Source organism: Hypanus sabinus, chromosome 25 (genome assembly GCF_030144855.1).
Source record: "Hypanus sabinus isolate sHypSab1 chromosome 25, sHypSab1.hap1, whole genome shotgun sequence".
Lineage (NCBI taxonomy): Eukaryota > Metazoa > Chordata > Chondrichthyes > Myliobatiformes > Dasyatidae > Hypanus > Hypanus sabinus.
In genome coordinates this window covers 34,211,458-34,235,664 of record NC_082730.1, presented here as the reverse complement: position 1 = coordinate 34,235,664, position 24,207 = coordinate 34,211,458, and the positions used below count along the sequence as shown (strand labels likewise).

The 24,207-nt window shown below is 39.7% G+C and overlaps 1 protein-coding gene across 1 annotated transcript; it reads right to left on the bottom strand.

The window, feature by feature from the left end:
* Positions 1-16,294: 16,294 nt before the first annotated feature.
* Positions 16,295-17,823, bottom strand: gpr25 (G protein-coupled receptor 25). The gene has a single exon (XM_059950674.1). The coding sequence runs from the start codon at positions 17,684-17,686 to the stop codon at positions 16,589-16,591; it is 1,098 nt and encodes a 365-aa protein (XP_059806657.1). The 5' UTR covers positions 17,687-17,823; the 3' UTR covers positions 16,295-16,588.
* Positions 17,824-24,207: the final 6,384 nt, after the last annotated feature.

Genomic DNA, 24,207 nt, shown 5'->3' with positions numbered 1-24,207 from the left:
CGGTACTAACATTCTTGCAGGGAAGTTTGCTAGTGCTTCTTGGGGGGGTTTAAACTAAATTTGCAAGGGGCGGGGATCCAGAATGTGAGAGAGGATAGCGAGAGGAAGAATAAGGGACAGGTGGGGGCTACACAGTTCCAGAATATTAAGTGTATAGTAGAGAAAGGTGAGGCGGAACAAGTGATAAGGAGGACACATGTACAGAGGGATAGTCTGATGGAACATGGAGTGAAATGTGCAGAAAGAATAAGTAAATTTAGGAAGGACAACAAAATTCTAGGGGCGTATAGCCCGATGGGAGTTCAGGGAGCTGGGTTAAGCACAATAGGCAGCGATTCAAACAGAGAGAGAAGTGGGCTAAAAATTCTATATCTGAATGCACGAAGTGTCAGAAATAAGGTGGATGAGCTTGAAGCTCAGGTGTGAATGGGTAACAATGATGTTGTTGGGATAACGGAGACATGGCTGCAGGGAGCTCAGACCTGGGAAACAAATGTACAAGGGTATACATGCTATCGTAGGGACAGAAATGTGGGCAGAGGGGGTGGGGTGGTCCTATTGGTGAGGAATGAGATTCAGTCCTTTGCAAGGGGGGACATAGGATCAGGAGAAGTAGAGTCTGTGTGGATAGAACTGAGGAACAGTAAGGGCAAAAGGACCCTTATGGGTGTTGTCTACGGGCCACCAAACAGTAGCATGGATATTGAGTGCAAGTTGAATAGGGAGTTAACATTAGCATGTGGCAAAGAGAATGTCGCAGTAGTTATGGGGGATTTCAACATGCAGGTGAACTGGGAGAATCAGGTTGGTGCTGGACCTCAGGATAAGGAGTTTGTAGAATGCCTACGGGATGCATTCTTGGAACAGCTTGTACGAGAGCCGACCAGGGACAAGGCTATTCTGGATTTAGTGTTGTGTAATGAACAGGATTTGATAAGCGACCTTGAAGTAAAGGAGCCATTAGGAGGTAGTGATCATAATATGATAAGTTTGTATCTGCAATTTGAGAAGGATAAGGGCTGCTCGGAGGTGTCAGTGTTGCAGTTGAACAAAGGAGATTATGGAGCCATGAGGGAGGAGCTGGCCAAAGTTGACTGGACGGATATCCTAACAGAAAAGACAGTGGAACAGGAATGGCAGGTACTCTTGGGAATAATGCACAAGGTGCAAAATCAGTTCATCCCCCGGAGAAGGAAGGATTCAAAGGGGGGAAAGGGGCCACAGTGGTTGACAAAGGAAGTCAGAGATTGCATAGCATTAAAAAAAAGAAAGTATAACAGAGCTAAAGTGAGTGGGAGGACAAATGATTGGGAAATTTTTAAGGAACAACAGAACTTAACTAAAAAGGCAACATGGGGAGAGAAAATGAGGTACGAACACAAGCTAGCCAGGAATATAAAGGAGGATAGCAAAAGCTTTTTTAAGTATGTGAAAAGAATGAAGATAGTTAAGAACAATGTTGGGCCCTTGAAGAATGAAATTGTTATGGGAAACAGAGAAACGCCAGAAGAATTTAATAAGTACTTTAGATCTGTCTTCACTAGCAATCTCCCAGATGTATGGATGGGCCAAGGACATAGGGTAACAGAGGAAATGAAACAGATAGACATTAGGAAGGAAACGGTGATGAGTAGACTGATGGGACTAAAGGCTGACAAATCCCCAGGTCCAGATGGTCTGCATCCTAGGGTACTAAAGGAGGTGGCCCTGGAAATTGCGGATGCATTGGTAATCATTTTCCAATGTTCCTTAGATTCAGGATCAGTTCCTGAAGATTGGAGAATGGCTAATGTTATCCTACTTTTTAAGAAAGGAGGGAAGGAGAAAACAGAGAACTATCGACCTGTCAGCCTAGCATCAGTAGTGAGGAAGATGCTAGAGTCCATTATTAAAGATGAAATAGTGGCATATCTAGATAGCAGTGATAGGATTGGGCTGAGCCAGCATGGATTTACTAAAGGTAAATCATGCTTGACTAATCTATTGGATTTTTTCGAGGATGTAACCAGGAAGTTAGACAAGGGAGATCCAGTGGATGTAGTGTACCTCGATTTTCAGAAGGCATTTGATAAGGTCCTACATAAGAGATTGGTGGGTAAAATCAAAGCTCATGGCATTGTGGGGAAGACATTGACATGGATAGAAAACTGGTTGGCAGATGGAAAGCAAAGGGTAGCGGTGAATGGGTGTTTCTCGGAAGGGCAGGTGGTGACTAGTGGGGTGCCACAGGGCTCAGTATTGGGACCACAGCTGTTTACGATTTAGATGAAGGCATTGAGAATAACATCAGCAAGTTTGCTGATGATACTAAGCTGGGTGGCAGTGTGACATGTGATGAGGATGTTAGGAGAATTCAGGGTGACTTGGATAGGCAGAGTGAGTGGGCAGATACTTGGCAGATGACGTTTAATGTGAATAAGTGTGAGGTTATCCACTTTGGGAGTAAGAACAGGAAGGCAGATTATTATCTGAATGGTGTAAAGTTAGGTAAGGGAGAAATACAAAGAGATCTCGGTGTCCTTGTTCATCAGTCACTGAAGGTGAATGAGCAAGTGCAGCAGGCAGTGAAGAAGGCTAATGGAATGTTGGCCTTTATTACAAAGGGAATTGAGTACAAGAGCAAGGAAATCCTCTTGTATTTGTACAGGGCCCTGGTGAGACCACACCTGGAGTATTGTGTACAGTTTTGGTCTCCAGGGTTAAGGAAGGACATCCTGGCTGTAGAGGAAGTGCAGCGTAGATTCACAAGGTTAATTCCTGGGATGTCCGGACTGTCTTACGCAGAGAGGTTAGAGAGACTGGGCTTGTACACGCTGGAATTAAGGAGATTGAGAGGGGATCTGATTGCAACGTATAAGATTATTAAGGGATTGGACAAGATAGAGGCAGGAAATATGTTCCAGATGCTGGGAGAGTCCAGTACCAGAGGGCACGGTTTGAGAATAAGGGGTAAGACATTTAAGACAGAGTTAAGGAAATACTTCTTCTCCCAGAGAGTTGTGGGGGTCTGGAATGCACTGCCTTGGAAGGCAGTGCAGACCAATTCTCTGGATGCTTTCAAGAAGGAGCTAGATAGGTATCCTATAGATAGGGGAATCAAGAGATATGGGGACAAGGCAGGAACCGGGTATTGATAGAAGATGATCAGCCATGATCTCAAAATGGCGGTGCAGGCTCGAAGGGCCGAATGGTCTATTCTGCACCTATTGTCTATTGTCTATTGTCTATCACGGCAACCACCTTCATTTTATTTCCCCTCATGTGTCCTTCAATCTCACATTGATCTTTTTTACTTGCCACTTCCCTACACTAAGGAGCAAGTTAACTTGTCAAAGCTACTTTAGGATGTGGGAAGAATCCCAAGGACCTGATGGAATCCCACACGCGACAGGCCGCACCCAGATCAAGGTTGAACCCTGGCCCCTGGAGCATGAAGCAGTAGCTCCAAGGGTCTCGGCCCAAAACGGCAACTGCTTATTTCTCTCAGCGATGTTGGCTGACCTGCTGAGTCCCTCTGGTATTTTGTGTGTTGTTGCACTGGATTTCCGGCATCTGCAGAATCTCTTGTGTTTATGATTTGCCGCGCCGCTATCTGGTGCATCGCCACCCACCATTAAATGATTCTGCTGATCTTCTGGGTGAGATCAGCTCAACTCAATGAGTCCAGTACTAACCAGAGTGGGCATGTGAGACAACTTCCTGTTAAACACTTCCCACCTGCATATAGTTTGCCTGCACACTGAACCATTGTCAGCTTTTCACTTCTTTGTAATTGAAGACAAATTCACACATTCTCTCATGATAGGCGCTGGGACAATGTTGACCTGATGCAACAGCTGATGCTGGAAATCTATAGGAATACATATCTTCGCTCTGTCCACAGCAATCAGGATTTCCCGGTGATCAACCACTTTAATTCCACTTCCCATTCCCATTCTGAAATGCCACCTCTACTGCATTGATGAAGAACAATATGAAGGATTGAAAAATACGGTGACACAAAAAAAGAGAAGAAAAAAACCCTACTAAAGCAAGAAAAAAGTGAGAAAAAAACCCATTGGGTTTTTATCATTGTTAAGAGTGCTGATTTAGATGTGAAACGGAACTTATCAGATAGTCCCTGTTCTCAGTGCATTTCTCAGAACTCCTGCAACAAAGCTGCTAACTCTAAAGTTTTGACTTGCGTAGCATCATTAAAGCAGTTTTGTTTAATGACCCGGATCCCACCACCTACAGTGATTAATTCATAAGCTGGTATCTCACCAGCTCCTGACTAATGTGCAGGTATAATGGTGGCCAGTATTGCCGAGATTTAGATTGGAAGCAATGATTATCTTCTCTCCTTTTAGCTTGGGGGGTTTTGCCAACACAAAGGCCAATTGCATTTCCTAACCACCACTCTGACTATCAACAGCCAACTTCACTGAGACCAGACACCAATCATTGTCTGCAGAATGCAGTGCCATATCAAAGCATACAGAGGCCGATTGCATTTGCTAATCACCACTCTATCACCGGCTGATTTAACTGGGACCAGACACCAATCATAGTTTATTAAAGGTCTACAGAATGCAGTATCATACCAAAAGGATCATTAACACACAAGCTTTTAAATATACCAGATTAGGTCAGGGGGCACAACGGTAACAAAGCAGTTAATGAAACGCTAGTGCATCAGAATTCAGAGTTCAATTCTGACACAGTCTGTAAGAAGTTTGTACGTTCCTTCCCATGAGCATTTGCTTTTCCTCTGGAGGCTCCGGTTTCCTGTCACATTCCAAAGATGAACCAGTTAATGTGTTACTTAGTCATTGTAAATCGGTCCTGCAATGAGGCTAGGGTTAAGTCATCGGGTTGCTGGGCGGTACAGCTCGTTGGGCAGGAACTTCCCGTTCCACATTGTAACTCAAAACAAACAAACAAACAGCAGGTAAATAAATATGAGGGTTAAAGGTCAAATAAGCTTCCACATTCCCAGTGAAATAATGGAATACACTATTACTGCATCGATTAAAGTCGATAACTATTTGCTTTCATAAGGTGGTTAAAGTGCTGTTCATATCATTACAATCAACATCATTTTGTCGCCACCCACCCTCTCAATGCTCTCTTAGAGAAATGCTCAAAAAGGATTTAGATGGTAAATGAATAAAAGTATAGATTTAAATGATTTTTTGTATGAAAGATATATATTGAAATAGAATGAGGAAAAGTGCTCAGAAAGCTTACCAAGAAGCTGGCACAGCAGGCTAGTGTAGTCAGAATGAAAGTCTCACTTCTGAAAATATCTATTCATCAAATACCATCAGTTGGTAATGTTAGTAGTGAATATATCATTTAAAAAAATACTAAACTTTAATCCCAGTAATAGTTCATGGTATTAATATAAAAAACTACAAAATGGCTCAGGTTTTGAAGTAATTTCATTTGATTGGCTTTATTTGTCACATGTCATATTGAAACATCAAAGCGTGCAGTGAAATGCATCACTTGCGTCAAACCAAATCAGCGAAGCTGTGCTAGGAACAGGCAGCAAGTCTCGCCATGTTTCAGCAGCAACACAGTGTGCCCGCAGCCTACTAATCCTAGGCGTACGTCTTTGGAGTATGGGTGTAAACCTGAGCACCTAAAGGAAACTCATGTGACCATGGGTTCGGAATGTACAAACTTCTTACAGACCGTGGCGGGAATCAAACCCCAATTAGCGATTGCTGACTCTGCAAAGCAGGTTATGCTGACCTCTGCACCACCGTGCTGCCCACACACTGCTCTTCATTATTTTCCCTTCTGTGCCTCACAGAACTTTCCCCTCTAATTGATGAGGTGAATTTAGATTTTCAGAAAGTATTTGATAATGTGAAATAAATCAGAACTAGAGTGCATGGATTTGGGGGTAATATACTTGTGTGGATAGAAGATTGATTAACTGATTAAAATGCAGGATAGGAATAAATGGGTAACTTTTGCATGAATTCTGTAGGGTGCTGTGAGCCCAGCTGTCATTAATCTATGTCAATGTCTACAATGAGGTCATCAATATATATAAAATATCTTAACTTGTTTGGTGCCAGTCTGGACTGTGAGATTCAGAGATAAATAAATGGGCAGGGTCAAGGCAGGTGGAATTTAAAGTAAAAAAAAAGTAAGGTCATTCAAATTTAGTAGAAAAAGTAGAAAACTGATTTTTTTTGTGTGCTGAGAATTTGAAAGGAACCATAGAACCATAAAGGATTACAGCACAGAAACAAGTCTTTTGGCCCTTCTTGGCCGTGCTGAACCATTTTTCTGCCTAGTCCCACTGACCTGCACCTGGGCCATATCCCTCCATACACCTCCCATCCACGTACCTGTCCAAGTTTTTCTTAAATGTTAAAAGTGATTTAACAGAACTTTAGAGGAACTTGGGTTTTCTTGTGCACAAGTACATGAAGTTTTACAAGTAGATACAACTAGGAACCAGGATGGAAAATTGTATGCTGACATTTATTGTGAGAGGATTTGAGTTGAGGAAGAGTCAACTTGCTTCATTTAGTTTGGTCTCCGGTGATCCAGCAACTGGCATTATCTTGCGTAAGCCTGAATGCCCTACCTAAGGATAGACACACTTGCAATAGAGAAGGTGCAAGAAATGTGCACTTGATTCAGTCCTGGTATAGGTTTTCAGGACCTGGTACATTCATTGTTGTGATTGAAACATTGTAGTTGATGTAAAATAGTGCGATTATCATGCAGAAGTTGGCAGATGAGGAAAGGGTTGCAAGGAGACCGCAGGACAGCAAGAAGATGTGAGGAAGCTGTTGTGAGAGTGCCAAAGGGGTGGGCAGGAAAGGATGGAAGTTGGGGAAAACACTGCAAGTTGGCTCATTGGGGAGATGAGTGGGTGTGAGACGTTCATTTGGGATCGCACTGAGAGAAGATCAGGAGGGTGGTGCAGAGAGAAGTTAACTGGGATAGAGACTGGCTGGGGCTGGCCATGTACAGGGCAGGGAGAAAGCGTGAAAGGAGGTTGGTAATAGTGTGCTCATAGAGCTGTGGAGAAGGTTTGGGGGGGGGGGAAGAGAAGAGTGCTGAGGGAACATCCACAGAGGAATTTAGGAAAGGGGAATCTGGATAGAATGCTACTGGGAGGTCTTGGACAGGGGAGACAGCTGTAGCTAGTTGGTGAGGTGGAGGCTTAGAGAGCTGTGGAGATACCAGTGGGACTTGGTGACAGAAATGGGAGATTAAATGCAGTGCCTGGGGAGGAAACTTTGTGTGGGCGAAGGGACGCATCAGGGGTTGATTGAGGGAGAACTTTAGGAGCAAATCAGATGGGGAGACACAAAGAGAAGTTCTTAATATTGAACAATAGTTGGAGGTGACAGATTGATGCAGGTGGGAACAGAAAGACAGACGGACAGACATACTTTATTTATCTGGAGGGAAATTGGGTCTTGTTACAGTCGCACGAACCAAGAACAGTGTAGAAATATAGCAATATTAAAAAAACGTAAATAATTAAATAATAATAAGTAAATTATTCCAAGTGGAAATAAGTCCAGGACCAGCCTATTGGCTCAGGGTGTCTGACACTCCGAGGGAGGAGTTGTAAAGTTTGATGGCCACAGGCGGGAATGACTTCCTATGACGCTCAGTGTTGCATCTCATGAAACACTGAAATCATGAAATCATGCTTAGTGGGTTCCAAAGGGAACAAGGGATCTAGGGAGAAGATTGAAATGTTATTAGATGGCAGAGAAGAACCTGACCATGAGCTGTCCAAATTCAGAGGGCAGTAGCAGAGTTGAATAGACTGCAGAAGGAGCGGGTGGTAGGTGATCTTAGTCCATTCACTCCTTCCAGTTTCCCTGTGTGATGTTCGCCCTCTGCCGTCTGTAATATATTTCAGCAAGTTCCTTTTCATCTTGGTGATAAATACCAAACAGTCTAATATACCCAGGGGGTGGTCTGGTCTAGAGTACAGTACAAATCGATCAATCATGACACCTTGTATAACTAGATTGCTCAATGCTTCAACATGCTTAAGTAATAATAGCTTGAATTGATCGGACATGTTAATCTATTAAAGAGTTTTTTCAACAACGTTATAATGATGCCTCCATGTGTAATGTGGCAGAATTGTCTCCAATGAATGTTATGGTACATTTTCATTTTCACATTTTGATGAATCCATCTTGTGTTGAAAGAGATCAATATTCTTTGGTTTCATGAGTATAGGATGTTTTAGCAAGTTTGTTAAAGTTTTCTTTAGGTGTGTGAGAAAAAGGCTTGTGCAACGAGCAGCGGGCCGATTAAAGGCCATTTATTTAACTGACTGGCATTGGTTTTCATGGACCGAACCAGCAGGTGGCGTCTGTAAGCAGCCGATCTGTAAAAAGTCAGCCAGTTTAGATGAAGATGTCTTAAAACTTCAAAGCTCAAAAACTATATAATGCTAATTTTTGCCTTTGTGGCACAGTGACTGTCTGTTGTCAACCCTGTGGAACCATTGATGGCAGCTTGCACCACTGCTGCAGCAAGCTTGGGAGGTGATCAGCCTGCGGGCAGCAGGAACTAAATATTTATCCTTGAAATGCCCTGCTGATTGGGTGCAACAGGGCCATCTTGGTGGCTGGGGGGCGTGGGGTGCTGTGTGAAGATGAAGATGGTGGCAGAGTGTCATGGATAATAGAGCTGTTACCTCACAGATCCAGTGAACCAGCCTCGATGTGGACCTCAGACACTAACTGTGCCCTTTCTCCCTGTGGATTTCCCCGGGTGTCCAGTTTCCTCCATCATCCCAAAGGTGTTGGTTGATAGGTTAATTAGCCACAACATAGGATTGGTGTAGGATGAGTGTCAAGATGGTTAATGCCAGCATGAACTTAATGGGTCAATGGGTTGTGTTCAGTGCCAGGTGACTTTAATAATAATAGAGTGGGAGAGGAGAACAGGGAGAAGCTCGTGGGGAAAATGGCTGACTGGGAAGAAAATGGGGTGAATGGGGTGGAAAGAAGAAAAAATTTCTTTGAAGGGGTTGGTACCAGCGTGGAGGGGGAGCTGGGAGATGATTTTTTAAGTACAAAGACTGTGTAGGTGTATCCAGCTGGTAACACAAAATCAGAGAATATGTGGAGATTGTGAAGGGAAGGGACCTAAGGAAATGGAAGACCAGGAGAAGATGAAGTAGGAACTAAGGGAGTCAAGTAAATTAGGATAGGGATGTCAGTGGAATTGATGGGAGCTTGACAAGGCCTTGGGGAGATGGAGAGGTGGGGGCTGGAAAGTAGATTGGTGTGGAAGAATTCAATTTTTAGAAGTTCAATACGGTTAATATCTTATAATAAATGTAGTCAGACAAGAGGATTCTGAAAATGACAACTTTTTCAAATGAGTTACACTCCTGAAAAATAAGACCATAAGACTTAGATAAAAATGACATAAAATAAAAATAAAACTTTAAAAGAAAAAAATCAGCTGCAAATATCAGGTGTGTATTTTCTAAAACATATCCAATGTCTATATAATCAGCTATTTCAGATATTATTTTTATCTACGTACAATACTCTCAAGTAAAGCATTTCATGCGTATTGCTTTGGGACTTATGAATTTTGAAATCATCTTGATTGAACAAAATGCAATAAAGTTTAACAGCGCCCGCGGAGGATTTAATCTTAGCCTCAAAGTAACCAGAGTACAATAACAACTATCAATAAGTGCTCTATGTGAAGGGCTATAATGTCGCTTTTGAATTTAGACAGTGCTACGCACTTTGTAATAAAAATAGGCATTAATATCATCCAACATTTCTTCATGAATAAATGTGAAGAGCATTCTAACCAAAGATTAAAGATCAAAACACCCCAGCGACTGGAGGTCTGCATTCAAACATCAGCATGGTTTACTGGTGCCATTTGGCACTCTTGCAACAAGTATTTAGTTATTGGTTTTATTCAGTAGGCCCCCAAGATAACAAATCTTACAGTTGCACATGGCGACATATGTGTACTTTGATAATAAACTCACATTGAATTTTGAAGTAAAAACAGAAGAGTTAGGACACGCTCAGTAGTTCAGGCAACAACCATGAAAAGAGATACAGAGTTAACAATTCAAGTCAAAATCCCTTAAATCAGAATTGTGAAAGTGATAAAAGTAAGTTTCAGAGGGTTGCTGCCTGACCTGCTGGCTATTTCCAGCATTTGTCATTTGGTTTCATACAGTACTGCAGCAATAGCTCTGACCTGCTTTACACGGCCCTTTCTAATTGCCCTCATTACCTTCATTCTTTCTTCTGGGCAAACATGACACCACCCCAGCCGAAATGTTACCTTTGGCCTTTCTACTTCCCCCTCTCCCTGCCACATAAATCCAACTTTGTTTTTTTTTGTTCTTCCCCATTTCTGATGAAAATCCTTGACCTGAAATATTGACTGTCCACCTTTTGACAGGTGCTGCCTAACCTGCTGAGCGTTTCCAGAAATTTGCTTTTATTCTGAAGAAGGAATCTGTTGATATTACCGAAAATTTCCATGTTTTGAGCATTTATTTATTTTGTTGCCTTCAATGTTGGTTTAAGGCTTTGAAAGTATATCACTCAAAGTAATGCATTCTGTGTTGATTTTTAAATGGGCTTAAAGAAAGCTTGGCATTGGAGAACAACATTTACAACCTCAAATGCCCCAAAGTGTCTAACAGGCAATAAAGCACTTTGAAATGTAGTTCTTCTGCAACATAGGAAACTATATATTTTGAAAGAAATCACATTTCAAATATGTTTTTTTCTGGCTGTACATATCTTCTTATTGGCATTAATTAGTTTTGATTGATTTGAAGATATAAATCTGCATACACAGTAAAGTGCACAATAAGCAAAACATTCACTTTGGTGCTGTTATTTGTGATATAGATGAGTTTTAGCATACTGGCGAAACTCCCCTATTCCTGTTTGCATTGGCATCATGCGGTATTTTGAATTTACCTAAGAAGAAGTTTTGCTGAAGAAGTTCACACTAAAAATGTGCTTTTCAAAATAAGATGTTGTGCTCAACATTAACTAATCAGCTTCATGTATCATTTTCCCATTCCTTTAAATGTATGGGCTTTAAAAAAAATTAAAGATCAGCTTGCTATACTTTTGCTTCTGTACTCACAGCAGAAACAGTGTTAATTCCAGAATTACGTAAACCACGTAAGCAGCAATTTTTACATTGTAAACTAACTTTTGTTAAGTATAGACACTGCTTTGAAAAAATAGTGCTTCACAGTCATCAGAATTTGTGGCGGGGGTGACAGCTCGTCTGAGATTCTCAACTCAGAAAGCATGATCTGAAATCCAACTGACAAAATGAGTTTCACCAGCATTTTGCCTTCTCACTGCACAGATTTTCCACAGGAATTAATTTAGCATACTCACGACTTTTTAAATTAAATTTATTAACTTTTGCTCTTGCTTCTCTTATTGAGTAAAAATAAAGTTTCATTAGTGTCCGTGGTTGAAACTAGCATTGAAGAATTTTCATGAGAAATGCCATACATGTACAGTAACTTACAAAATTTATCCCCGCTTGATGTTTTCAATAATTCAGAACCAAAGATTATTTTTTAATGAGAATTCTATCCTTGGGAAGCAGACCTACTTGATGTTTTGGGTACAATCTCTCAATCTGCACTAAATCAGCTTTTACTGTAATTAATTATTTTAAGATGTTCAACTTTGTTTTTGATATTTCAGAACTTATTCTTATGAAATTCAATTTAAAAAACATAACTGATGAATTATTTTCTGAATTAATTGCATGCCACTTCAGTTTTAGAAATACAACAAATGTCACCGGACCTTTTCCTACATGATCTTTATAGCTAATTGTTTAATTCATTAATGGAAATATATAAATTAGTCATAAAACCTGTACGTAAGTGCAGTATTTATTAAAAATGTAGAATAAATACAAATTCAAATATTGACAGGATATTTTAGTGTTATTCAAAGCTGAGATAAGATTTACTAAACAAAAGTAAAAGGAGAAATGTTGTGGAATATTGTATTACTGTGCAATACAACACAATGTTTCATTAATGGCACATCCCCACCTTGAAATAATTGCTGTTGTGAGATAAGTACTACTCTCGCTTTAGAGATTTGCAGAAAAAGCTTTGAAAATGTTGTGTTTTTTCTTCTGTTTCATGGAAACTATCGATGTAGAAAGAATGTGATATCTCCTCGTGATTAAATACAATAAAGAGGAAGCACTGAGGGGTGTTGAGGAACATCCCTGCACCAGGTCCCAACCCAAAACAATTGATGGTAGTGTCAGTGGTGAGATTTCTGGCTTCATTATTCCCTGGGTGAGGGAGCAGAAACATTGATTTTAAATTTTTGCCCTCCTAACCAATCAGCCACTATCCATAATTTTAAAGATAAAATTCCCAATGTCCAATGTCCAACATCTGCAATGGTTAGACAAACAATGGTAGGGAAAGAACACTTTCAGATAGTTTCATAAACCCAAGCACACTAATTGAATATTTCAAAATTAGTGATTTGGATATTTATTTTTCATTAGTGTACTTTGACTGTAGGAAACTAATGCAGTTAATGATAATTTGTTTTTTTTTAAACTATGATTCGTTCTTTCCTTTTGTAGTTCAAGCTGGGCGTATTTACTCCCTCACTGAAGAGTTGTTCATTTTCTCTTACTAATTCTGTAATTAAAAATCTTTCCTTGTAGAAATAATTATTTGTCACCGTTTTTCCCCAAATCACAGACCTTGATTCTCACCGCCTCACAGTGAGGATTAGTCATCTCAGCTCTACAGGTTTTCAAAAACTTACCTCTACGCCTTTATGTGAACTTGAGAACTTGTAAAATGAGTCATTTATTTTTGCCCCTGATCCTTTGGTTTCCTATATCATTCTAACTGTTCAACCTTGCATTTGATTTAATGCACTGATATATTCTTTTCACTTTAGGCTTTAATCCTATTCTGATGCTCATTTTCAGTTTCTCTAGAAAATTTACATTCTAGCCTCAGTTCCCTTCTCTTTTCTATCCCCCGACCTTACTGACTTCTTTGCTGTACAAATGCTCTATCATTTCAGTTTTGCTTCTGGCTATCAGTTGAAAAAGTTCGTTCAGTGTTTGCTCACAACTGGTTATACACACACACACACCCTGATAAAGGATCTCGGCCCGAAAAGTCGGCTCTTTATTCCTCTCCATAGTTGCTGCCTGACCTGCTGAGTCCCTCCAGCATTTTGTGTGTGTTACTCTAGATTTCTGGCATCTGCAGAACCTCTCGTGGTTATATTCAGAATGGCTTTATTCATTGTGAATGCTATGTGCATGTGAAAATCACTATATGAAGGTACATTCATTCCTTATGAAAACAAAGTCTTGCTCCAAATGAATGGGGAAGTTAAACATCAATGGGAAAAGCCTGGATTCAAAGATTCCAAGGCACTTACTATCAAAGTATCTGTGCAGTACACAACCCTGAAATGTGTCTTCTGACTGGAGGCTTGGAGTTGGAGGACAGTATGTGGGAGGCTGGGATGGAGGAAGTGGTCTTGTTTTGTTTCCGTTGTCTGTTTTCTTCTGTCAGGCACTGAGGGCATGATATTTTGGCATCAGAATGTGTGACAGCTCTTGTGGTCTGTCCCCCAGCACATCCTTAGGTGTGTTGGTTGTTAACACAGATGGCACATTTCACCGTATGTGTGATAAACAAAATTGGAATCTAAATCAGAACAGCACTCAAATTATTTCTGACTTCAGGTTTTCCCAAAGTAATGTACAAAGTTCAGCAAGACACTGAATGAAGGAGGGTTAAGCACTGGACAGGGCAACAAGGAAACCAGCCTACACTCACATTCAAAATAGTATCATTTGTGCTCACCCAGTTTGGGAGACTGGGCTTCATTTTAACGTGTCTATCAGCATAACACTCCCTTTGTATTATGCTGGAGAGTCAATTATGTGTTGCACAAATCTCAGTGTATGATTTAAACACAGAGTCATCTGACTCAGAAACACGCTTATTGCTCCATTCACTGTAAATTCTAGAAAATGTTGTGCGTGAAAATCCCAGGAGATCAGCAGGTTCTGAGATACTCAAACCTCTCCATCTGATACCAACAATCATTCCACAGTCAAAGTCTCTTAGGTTGCATTTTCTCCCTCATTCTGATATTTGATCTGAAGAAGAACTGAACCTTCTGACCACATCCACATACTTTTATGCAATGAGTTGTTGCCACATGAATGGCCGATTAGGTATCTGCATTAATGAGCAGGTGTACTTAATAAAGTGGCCACTGATTACATAATGTGGGGGAAGAAAGGAAGGTAGAAAAGTAGCGTAACTTTTAAATAGTAAGGTGTTTGAATGCCATTGATATTCAGAGGCACTTAACTGTCCTTGCAGATGAAAGCTAATGTTCAGATTCAGCAAGCAATTAGGAAGGTAAATAATTGGCATTTTTTGGAAGAGATTTTGAGTACCAATGTTTAGATGTCCTTACTCTGATTATGTTGAGCCGTGATATGAGTGCATGTGGAATATTATGCACATGATGATTGCCAGAGGAAGCATGTGCTAGTAATTAAGGAAATTAACTTGAGGTTTATCACTATGATTCTTGGTTTGTCAAATGAGGAAAGATGAACTTGACTGGGGATGCAACCTCTTTAGTTAGAAAACCTGAGAGGCGATCTTTTACAGCAAAAAAAAATTCTTACACCACATTCTGCATTCAGTTATTGCTTTTCCCTTGTACTACCTCATTGCACTGATGTGATGAAGTGATCTGTATGGACAGCAGGAAAACAGTTTTTACTCTACCTCGGTACCGTGACAATAAATAATTGCCAATTAGGTCATCAGGAGTCACTGTCACAAAATCAGCAACTGGCTATTCGGCAAAGAGGTAAGTACACTTTTCCCCAACCAAAGGATAGTGAAACTTGGGAACTCTCTACCCAGTGGTAGCTCAGTCCCTAAGTATATTGAAAAGACTGATTGACTTTTAGATATCATGTGAATCGGAGGTGTGGAATAAATGAAGGACAGTTCACCAGACCATGCGACATCAATCATGCTCTTATTGTAAAGGCGTCACAAGAGAGCAATGTCAATTCTAGCACTGATTTCCTATAATCATGTTCACATTTCAATTTGCTTAATCTTTACCTATTCTATTATGTGTCTTCCCAGAATAGTTATACATTACGTTCATTGACATCCTTGGGTCCTTTAATTTGGTCATCACTTCAAAAGATCATTCGTACTTTCAAACATGGTCTGCACACTACTGATCCAATTTGCCTGTCCTTGGGCAAATGGGAAGACCAACCTTTCCCATTTTCACAAGTTTATAAGTGTCATTTTATGTCAGAGCCATATTGTACACATTAGAAGGCTCTACGTGTCACTTCAAAATTGATTAGCAATCATTGAGAGTTAAGCCAGTAAAATTATGTCCTTTATTAGAAGAAAAGATTTGTAATCAACCCATTTATCTGCCTTAGACAGATAATTCCTTTGACAGCTTTATCCATATTAATTAATCACGCCTCTGAAAGCTGATCAGTTATATATGTTTCAGTGTGGTTGTAGAATCTGCTGTTTGTAATATTTACAGAGGATAGACTTTGGCGAGGGAGGAACCTGAATGAAGAAATACCTTTGGTGCTACTAATTATTCAATAAAATATGTTAGTATTAAATATATGTTACTTATTTTTGGTTTCATAGCTGAAGTGAAATAAACTGGCAGATGAGATTTTACTTTTCTTTGTCTTAAAGAAATTTGCCATAAATTCTAGTTTACTGAAAACAGTTAATTTGAGGAATTATAGACTCAGTCTGACTAAAGGACAAGCCCATCATCCCGGCAATCAATGTGGTTAGTCTCGCTCCTTACACAGGATATGCACACCACATCTCAAGTGTTGTGTTTAGGTACAACCGGAGCAAGAGACTTCACACCTCTTGCAATGTATAGTCTGTCCTCACAATTATCCACTGAACCTGCATATCAGCCCTCACTGATTCATGCACAAGAATATCCAATTTCTTCTAGAATTAAGGAATATTCTGCCTTTTTTCCAAGGGGAATGGTCTCATAATCCTCTCCACTATGCTTCATCTGCCACAGTCTACTCAGCTTGTCTATCTGTCTACATCCTTCTGGGATGCCCCTCTTCACAAGTTTATCTGATAAAGTTTAAAAGAGTACCTCAGAAGTGGAAACAAGACAAAAAGAACAGATAGCTGATGCAAAAAGCACTTCTATTTAATTTGGCATAAAAACATTTAAAGCTGCCTGAACACATGGTGTGAAAGGCATCACAATTTTACATTTGAATGGAATAGCAGAATTACTTGCATTTATATATCAGAATACAACCCACAAGCGTTAAGGAATTCATATTATCACTGAGACTCACCGAGGCTTTGATACATTTTCATGAGGATTCTACAAAGGTCACTGTTTGACTCAAAGCACTGAAGGTGTAATCATCAAGTGCAGAGCTTTAATTGTCATCATTTGGATTGTCTGCAACGTTTCGAACAAAAATCTGTACTTCTACATTGTGTCAATTGCTAGAAATGGTTTAATTTTGAAGGTTCTGCGAACATGCTGCTGTCGGTGGCAATCGACACAGAGCCAATGCTGTTCCTTCTCCTTCTGAAGTTTCCAAAGATACAACCTAAGAATCGATGAGCTCTCAGTCTGAAATTCCGATCTAAGAAGGCGTAAATGATTGGGTTCATGCAGCTGTTAACAAAAGCCAGGCAAGAAGCAATGGCCAAGCAATGGTTGACTATAGTCCAGCAAGACATGTTAACATTGCTGAATTCCAAGCACAGACTGATAGTCTTAAAAATGTTAAAGGGCAACCAAGACAAAACAAACCCAGACACAATGGCAAAGATGATTTTTAAGGAGTTTTCTCTTCTCTGGAGAACCTTGTTGTTGTATTCATAATGAACCCTTAGCCTATTAAGAATTGAGCAGTAACAGAACAGTATAACAATGACAGGCAGGACGAAGGTCAGGCAAATAGCAAACAAATAGAAACCTCGGTAAAAATAAGAATCTGAGTCTTCGGTGCATCGGATTTCATCATCTTGTGCAGGTATAAGTTTCCTGAAGTAGGCAGATGGAATGGCTAGAAGCATGGATGCAAACCAGATCACGAAACTGATTGTCATAGCATAATTCTGCGTCCTGAGGTGCTGGAAGTCGAGCATCTTAACGATGGCCAAATAGCGGTCAACGCTCATGCAGGTGAGAAAAAAGATGCTTGAGTACTTGTTGACAGCAATGATGTAGCTACTAATTTTGCAGAGTTCATTGCCAAAGATCCAGTGGTGATTGTTGCCAGCTGAGGATGCCCACAAAGGCAAGCTGAAGACAAAAATCAGGTCTGCAATTGCTAAGTTGATCACAAATGTATCCACCAGTCTCCTCCTTTTCTTCTCTTTGAAGGCCATGTTTATAATGACAAAGATATTACCCAGAGATCCAATCAAGAAGATCAGATAGTAGAGGACTGAGATGGAAATGTCTGCCCAAGGTAAATTCTCATGGTAACAGATATCGCCATTTATGTCATCGACATAATAATTAGTCATAAGTTCAAAAATTGGATAATTATCAGTCATGTTAAAGTAGTCTGCTTTGCTGGACATTTTCATTCAACTTGTCGCAATTCTGCTCTTACTTTAAATCTGCTGTACTGATGAAAGAGGAGCCTTCGCTATTTCCTTTGTTTTGTTCCTCAGAGTGTCTTCTGAAGACCTGAAGAGGTGCAATTTGCTCAGGAAAACCAAGGCAGACTGATCTTGAGCAGAAAAGTAAGACACAAGAGTATACAGCTCTCTTTTAAACTCATTTCATTCTAACCGATGTGGTGCTGTTTACGTCAGATGTGTCAGATTTGGTGATACAGGATGTGTGTGGCAAAAAAAATGAGGAGGGGCAAAGCAAGCACTTAATTGAGATAAGCACTTCAATCACACTATCGCCTGTCACAGCCACTCAAAGGTTAACAGTTGCTAAGCAAGTGTTTAATTGGGACAAAATGTGGTGCAATATGGACAATGTGGACAATGTTTTACTTGTCATTCTATGACAAGCAGAGAATGAGCTGAAAGAGAATATTATGCTTCTGACTTTGTCATAGAAACTATAAAATGTGCTAATTACCTGTAATGTTAGCAACAACACACAACATTACTGAAAGGCTCAGGATTTGAATTATTTTGTTTCTCTGAATTTTATAATTTCTCCAATTTTTGTTATTTTTTGCTCGAAATCTCTGGTTGGTCAGTTTAAGCACAATTAGTTTTCTGTCAGTAATATCTCAAACTGAGCAGACCTGTTATTCTACGCTGTAGAATCTGCAGGGACTTTACAACTTGAAAATTGGTATGCCCGTTTACCTTGAAATGAAAGCTGTGGAATTAAACACCCTCATCACAATTCTGAAGCAATTTAATAATCATTAATGCAATACCAAACAATTTATTTAAGCATTCCAGTTAAATAGCTCTGGCTAGTATGAACTTGTACTATAGATTTTCTTTCAAAAATGCAAAATTTCATATTTCTTTTGTTTTTGGTGTGATTGGCTTCTTTTGTCTCTTTCATATTCTGATTATTCTTGCCCTTGACTTACATAATGGATTTGAGTATTAACAGTCCTCCTTCACTTTCGTTGATGTGCTTTTCCCAGATTTTAAATCCTACTGTTAAAGAAGACAGATCACTGGCTCAGTAAACTCTCTCTAAACCATTATCAGATCACAGCACAGAAGTATTTTAAACTGAAGAGTAAGGGAAAAGTAACAAGATATCTTAATTCACAAGATATCCCACTCCAGCACCACCCAGCCTATTATTTTGCATCATCATGTTGACAAGGAATATTTACCAATATTCCAATGATTTTACTTCTTGTGTATTACTAAAAATAATTAAATGTTAATTAATTTAGAAAGTTATATTGGCTAGACTTTCATTGCTTTGATAATATTTCTAATGAGCCTTATCAAATGAAAACAATCCAAGAAGCCCCAATGTGAATGTTTAGAAGATCTTATTTAAGTAGTAACTAAAGGACTTTGTACAACCGATGTTTTACTATAGTTGCATTGTTTAATTCAACTAATATTTACCTATTTCACAGAACAAAAATTTCAATTATGCAGTGAGATTTGACAAATTGCTGTTCAGAATTTATTAAGGAATGTGTCAGAAAGTAAGTAAGGTAGAAATTATCTATGGAGGGGAATGCCAACAAAACTGATTAGAAAAGTTGGCTCTGTTATAGGAATCAAACTGGACACACTGGAGGCTGTGGTAGAACAAAGGACCCTACAGAAAATCCTGGCAATTCTGGACAATGTTTCTTACCCTCCCCATGTCACCTTGGCTGAACAGAGGAGCACTTCTAGTAATAGACATAGACAACTACGCTGCTCCAAAGAGATTATCTTTACCTTCGGCCCCTTCCTGTTAGACTGTTTGAGGGAACTTATTATTTTATTCTGTCTTACTTCTCTTCTAAAATCTGTGTATCTGTGCACTTGTAATGCTATTGTGACACTGTAATTTCCTTTGGGATCAAAAAGTATCTATCTAGCTTTCTATAAACAATCGACATTTCAGAACAAGACCCTTCATCAGGACTGGAAAGAGGGGGGGCAAAAGCCAGGATAAGATGTTGGGTGTGGGATGAGGAGTAGGGAGAGGAGTCGATGGGGCAGGTGATAGATAAGACCAGTTGAGGGGAAGGTAGGTGGATGGGGTGGTGGTGATGAAGTAAGAAGCTAGGATGGGGGGAAAAAGTAAAGGGCTGAGGAAAAAGGTCTCTAATAAAAGAGGTCTCTTTATACCCCTCCTCTGATGCTGCCTGATTTGCTGAGTTCCCCCAGAATTATGTATTTCATGCTCAAGATTTCCAATCTCTTGTGTTAACAAGAAACTAATTTTATTTGGAGGAAGGGGAGTGGAATGAGGGCATGCAGGTTTTAGATAATCACCAATAAAACTGTGGCAGATGAGGACTTACTTTTTACACTGCAGAAGTAATGCTTCCAAATGTACCTTCTCAAATAGATAGTTTAAAAAAGGAGACTCAACAGTAATTTCATAAAGGGAATTTGTTAATAATTGAAATTCAGTTAGTTTATAAATGTTGGGGGGGGGGGGAGAATCAAAATAGATAGGAATAAATAGTGTTTACAAAGTGTAGGCATGGTTGGTTGAATGGTCTTGACATCGGGCATAGGCCACCAGCAGCACATTGCTGGAATCCTCTGTCAAGTTATCCCCAGATTAGCCCATCTTCGAAGATCCTTCCTCTGCCAAGGATGGGCTCTTTAGAGCTTCTGCTAGTGTTCCTGCCGCACTCGTTTTTTTTGTGGGATGGGGCTGCTAACCCCATGGCCAGCCAGACTTGGGACCATCCATGGTGGAGTTGGCATGATTACACTAAATCTGCAATTCTCAAGATTACAAAGAAGCAAGACCAAAAATTGTGCAGTAGTATTTTAGTTATTTACAATGCCAGAAAGTGGCAGAATGAAACCTCATAACCACAGCTTAGGTAGCACATAATTCTTCAAAGTGTCAGGAACCAAGATGCAGTTCTCTGTGGCCACAAGTGCAACCTCAATTTGATACAAACATTGACATATTTGCACAAAGCAGCATGTCAGCTCTTAACTTGCTCACAAATTGTTTTGTTTAGGCAGAATCAAAACAAATTGTTTAGGCAGACATCTCCTTATAAGTCTATTGGTTACATCTGTTTATCATTGCCTTCTCATAATATACTGTTGGCAAATACCTCTTTCTACACATTTTATAAAATTGATGTTTGATCTGAGTTCTTATTAATAAAAAAACAAATAAATAAAAGCTGAGTTTAATATTTATATATCAACATGCAAATTAAAAATGGATTTATATGAGGAAAATAAAAATGGAAAAAACCATCAAATTCATAGAGGAACAAAATAATTTAAGTGTGAAGTGAATTTAAGTATACTAAAGCTCACTAAAAACTCTCACATCCATTAAATGTAATTAGAAAAGGTAATGAATGTTATTTTTATCTTAAGGGATTAGATAGAAAAGCAAGGAAACGATTTAAGATCAGAGAGCATTGGTTGGTCATCATGTGAAGAACTGAGTCAAAATTTGGGCACCAAAATTCAGAAAGAAGGTGTAAATGGAAGGTATATACTGAGAATTCCAGAAACTCCTGCCAAATCTTGGAATTTGCTAATAATTTGCAAGAGTTAAGGCCATTATTTCAAGGTGTAAATGCAGTAATTTTCACCAAACGTCACACCATAAGTTTCTGACACTGGTAATTTACTTTCCATACATTCATTGCCTCTTTTCCTCGTATTTCAAAACTGCTGATAAAGCTACAATGTGACACTGCATAAAGTCTCATTTGGAAGTCAATGTACAACACGTTAGTAGCATTGGTCTCCTTAATCCATTCATCACAGACATTTACACCACACGCTGCATCCGAAAAGTTAACAGCATTATAAAGGGCCCCACGCACCCCTCACACAATCTCTTCTCCCTCCTGCCATCTGGCAAAAGGCACCAAAGCATTCGGGCTCTCATGACCAGACTGTGTAATAGTTTCTTCCACCAAGACATCAGACTCCTCGATACCCAGAGTCTAGTCCAGGCATGGGCAAACTACGGCCCGGGGGCCATATGCGGCCCGTTAAGCTTTTTAATCCGGCCCGCAGAACTTGATGAAATTATATTAATAAACCTTGTTAACGTTTTTTCCCCGCAATTCTGGCGTTTTCCCAATAGATGACGCACTCTATATACATTGACCTTTGTTGAGGTACAGCGTATTACTCCACATTTGTGCTTTACTCTTTGTTCGGCTCGACCTATTTGTGTGAACAGGCGTTCAGCATCATGAACATCAACAAAGCCAGCCACAGATCCAAGTTAACTGATCAACACCTCAGATCCATCCTGAGAATCGCCACAACAAAACTAAATCCAGACTTTGATGCACTGGCTAAAAAGGGAGACCAACAACACTGTTCCCACTGAAATTAAAAATAAGTTTCTTTGTTGTGTTATGTAAAAAATGCATTTGAAAATATTTTTTCAATAAGCCTTACATGTTACATGTCATTTCTGTTAAGTGATGGACATGAGTAGTGCGCAGGTGCACGTACGTTCTCAAAATAAAAAATGCGCTCCAGATCAAATAACGCGCTCTGCATACTGGCGCGTTGTCACTGTTCTCTCCTTGTGCTGGTCGTTGTTGAGTTTTGGCACAGGGGACAATTGAATAAGAAGGAGCAGGACAAGTAGACCTGCATCTCCTACCGTTTTTGAAATAAAGACAGTCAGGAGGAGAGTGATGATGATAATATCTTGAAGGATAACAGAATTTTCATTGCTTTAAAATAATAACTGTTACTATTAAAAAAGCTGTATTTTATTCATTTAATTTTCAGTGTTTTAAAAGTCATTTCAATAAATAGCTAAATACCATGGGACTTCAAAAACAGATATTTTGTTGTAATGCATTTGTTCATTTTCAATTGAAATTAAAGCACATGTTTTCTACATATCCCATGATATTTTATTTTCTCTTATGAGGTGTATTACCAAAACACTCCGTCCATCTGCTCCTGGTCCGGCCCCCCTGTCAAATTTTAGAACCCTTTGTGGCCCACAAGTCAAAAAGTTTGCCCACCCCTGGTCTAGTCTCACACACACACACACACACACACACACACACACACACACACACACACACACACACACCTGAACACCACTCCCTTTGCAATTTTTGTTAATTTCTTTCTCAATTCTTGCTAAAACATTGTGTACATTTACATTTACATCTTTTATTATTATATTGTAATTTGCCCTTTACTGTGCCTATAGTCTTGCTTATATGTTGCAGCTATATAGGACCCTGGTTAGACCTCACTTGGAGTACTGTGCTCAGTTCTGGTCACGTCACTACAGGAAGGATGTGGAAGCCATAGAAAGGGTGCAAAGCAGATTTATAAGGATGTTGCCTGGATTGGGGAGCACGCCTCATGAAAACAGGTTGAATGAACTTGGCCTTTTCTCCTTGGAGTGATGGAGGATGAGAGGTGACCTGATAGAGGTGTATAAGATGATGAGAGGCATTGGTCATGTGGATAGTCTGAGGATTTTTCCCAGGGCTGAACTGGTTGCCACAAGAGGACACAGGTTTAAGGTGCTGGGGAGTAGGTACAGAGGAGATGTCAGGGGTAAGTTTTTCACTCAGAGAGTGATGAGTGTGTGGAATGGGCTGCCAGCAACGGTGGTGGAGGCGGATATGATAGGGTCTTTTAAGAGACGTTTAGATAGGTACATGGAGCTTAGTATAATAGAGGGCTATAGGTAAGCCTAGTAACTACTAAGTTAGGGATATGTTCAGCACAACTTTGTGGGCTGAAGGGCCTGTGTTGTGCTGTAGGTTTTAAATGTTTCTATGCTTATTAATTATTGTACTGTCTTGCACTGTTTTGTGCACTTTATGTAGTCCCGTGTAGGTCTGAAGTCTAATGTAGTTTTGTGTTGTTTCATGTAGCACCAGGGCCTTGGAGGAACGTCGTTTTGTTTTTACTGTGTAGTGTACCAGCTGTTATGGTTGAAATGACAATAAAAGCGACTTGACTTGACTTAAATACTCAATAAACTTAACACAACATGACTTAAAAATCTCTGCTGACTGATAAGCTTCTAAGTGATAATTATATTTTCTCTTGATTTAATATGTTTAAAAGCTTTCTTGCCACTAGGTTAAACTGACTAACCTGGAGTTGTAGAGTTACGTTTATACGTTTAAAAAATCATTAAAAGTTTTTCCAGCACTCTTGCACTTATTGCCTTCCCAATCACTTGATAAAGTTACAAACACTTCCCTTTGCAACTTGCACTGCTGTGTCTTTTAGAATACATCCCATCCAGATTTTTTGACTACTTAAGTGCAGGCGACTTTTATTCTGATTCCCCTTTATCAATTTTTAGTCCATCCAGTTTTAAATGTAACCCTGGTAGCATCTCTGTTCCTGACTAAAAAAAACAAAGAATAAAGATAAAAAAAATACTCATTTAGTATTTCCGACCTGCCTCTGCCCCCTAAATGGCCTCTACCTTACTTTTCCACCATCGG

Coding starts and splice junctions, on each gene's coding strand:
- gpr25 (XM_059950674.1), bottom strand. CDS start 17,686: ATGAAAATGTCCAGCAAAGCAGACTACTTTAACATGACTGATAATTAT.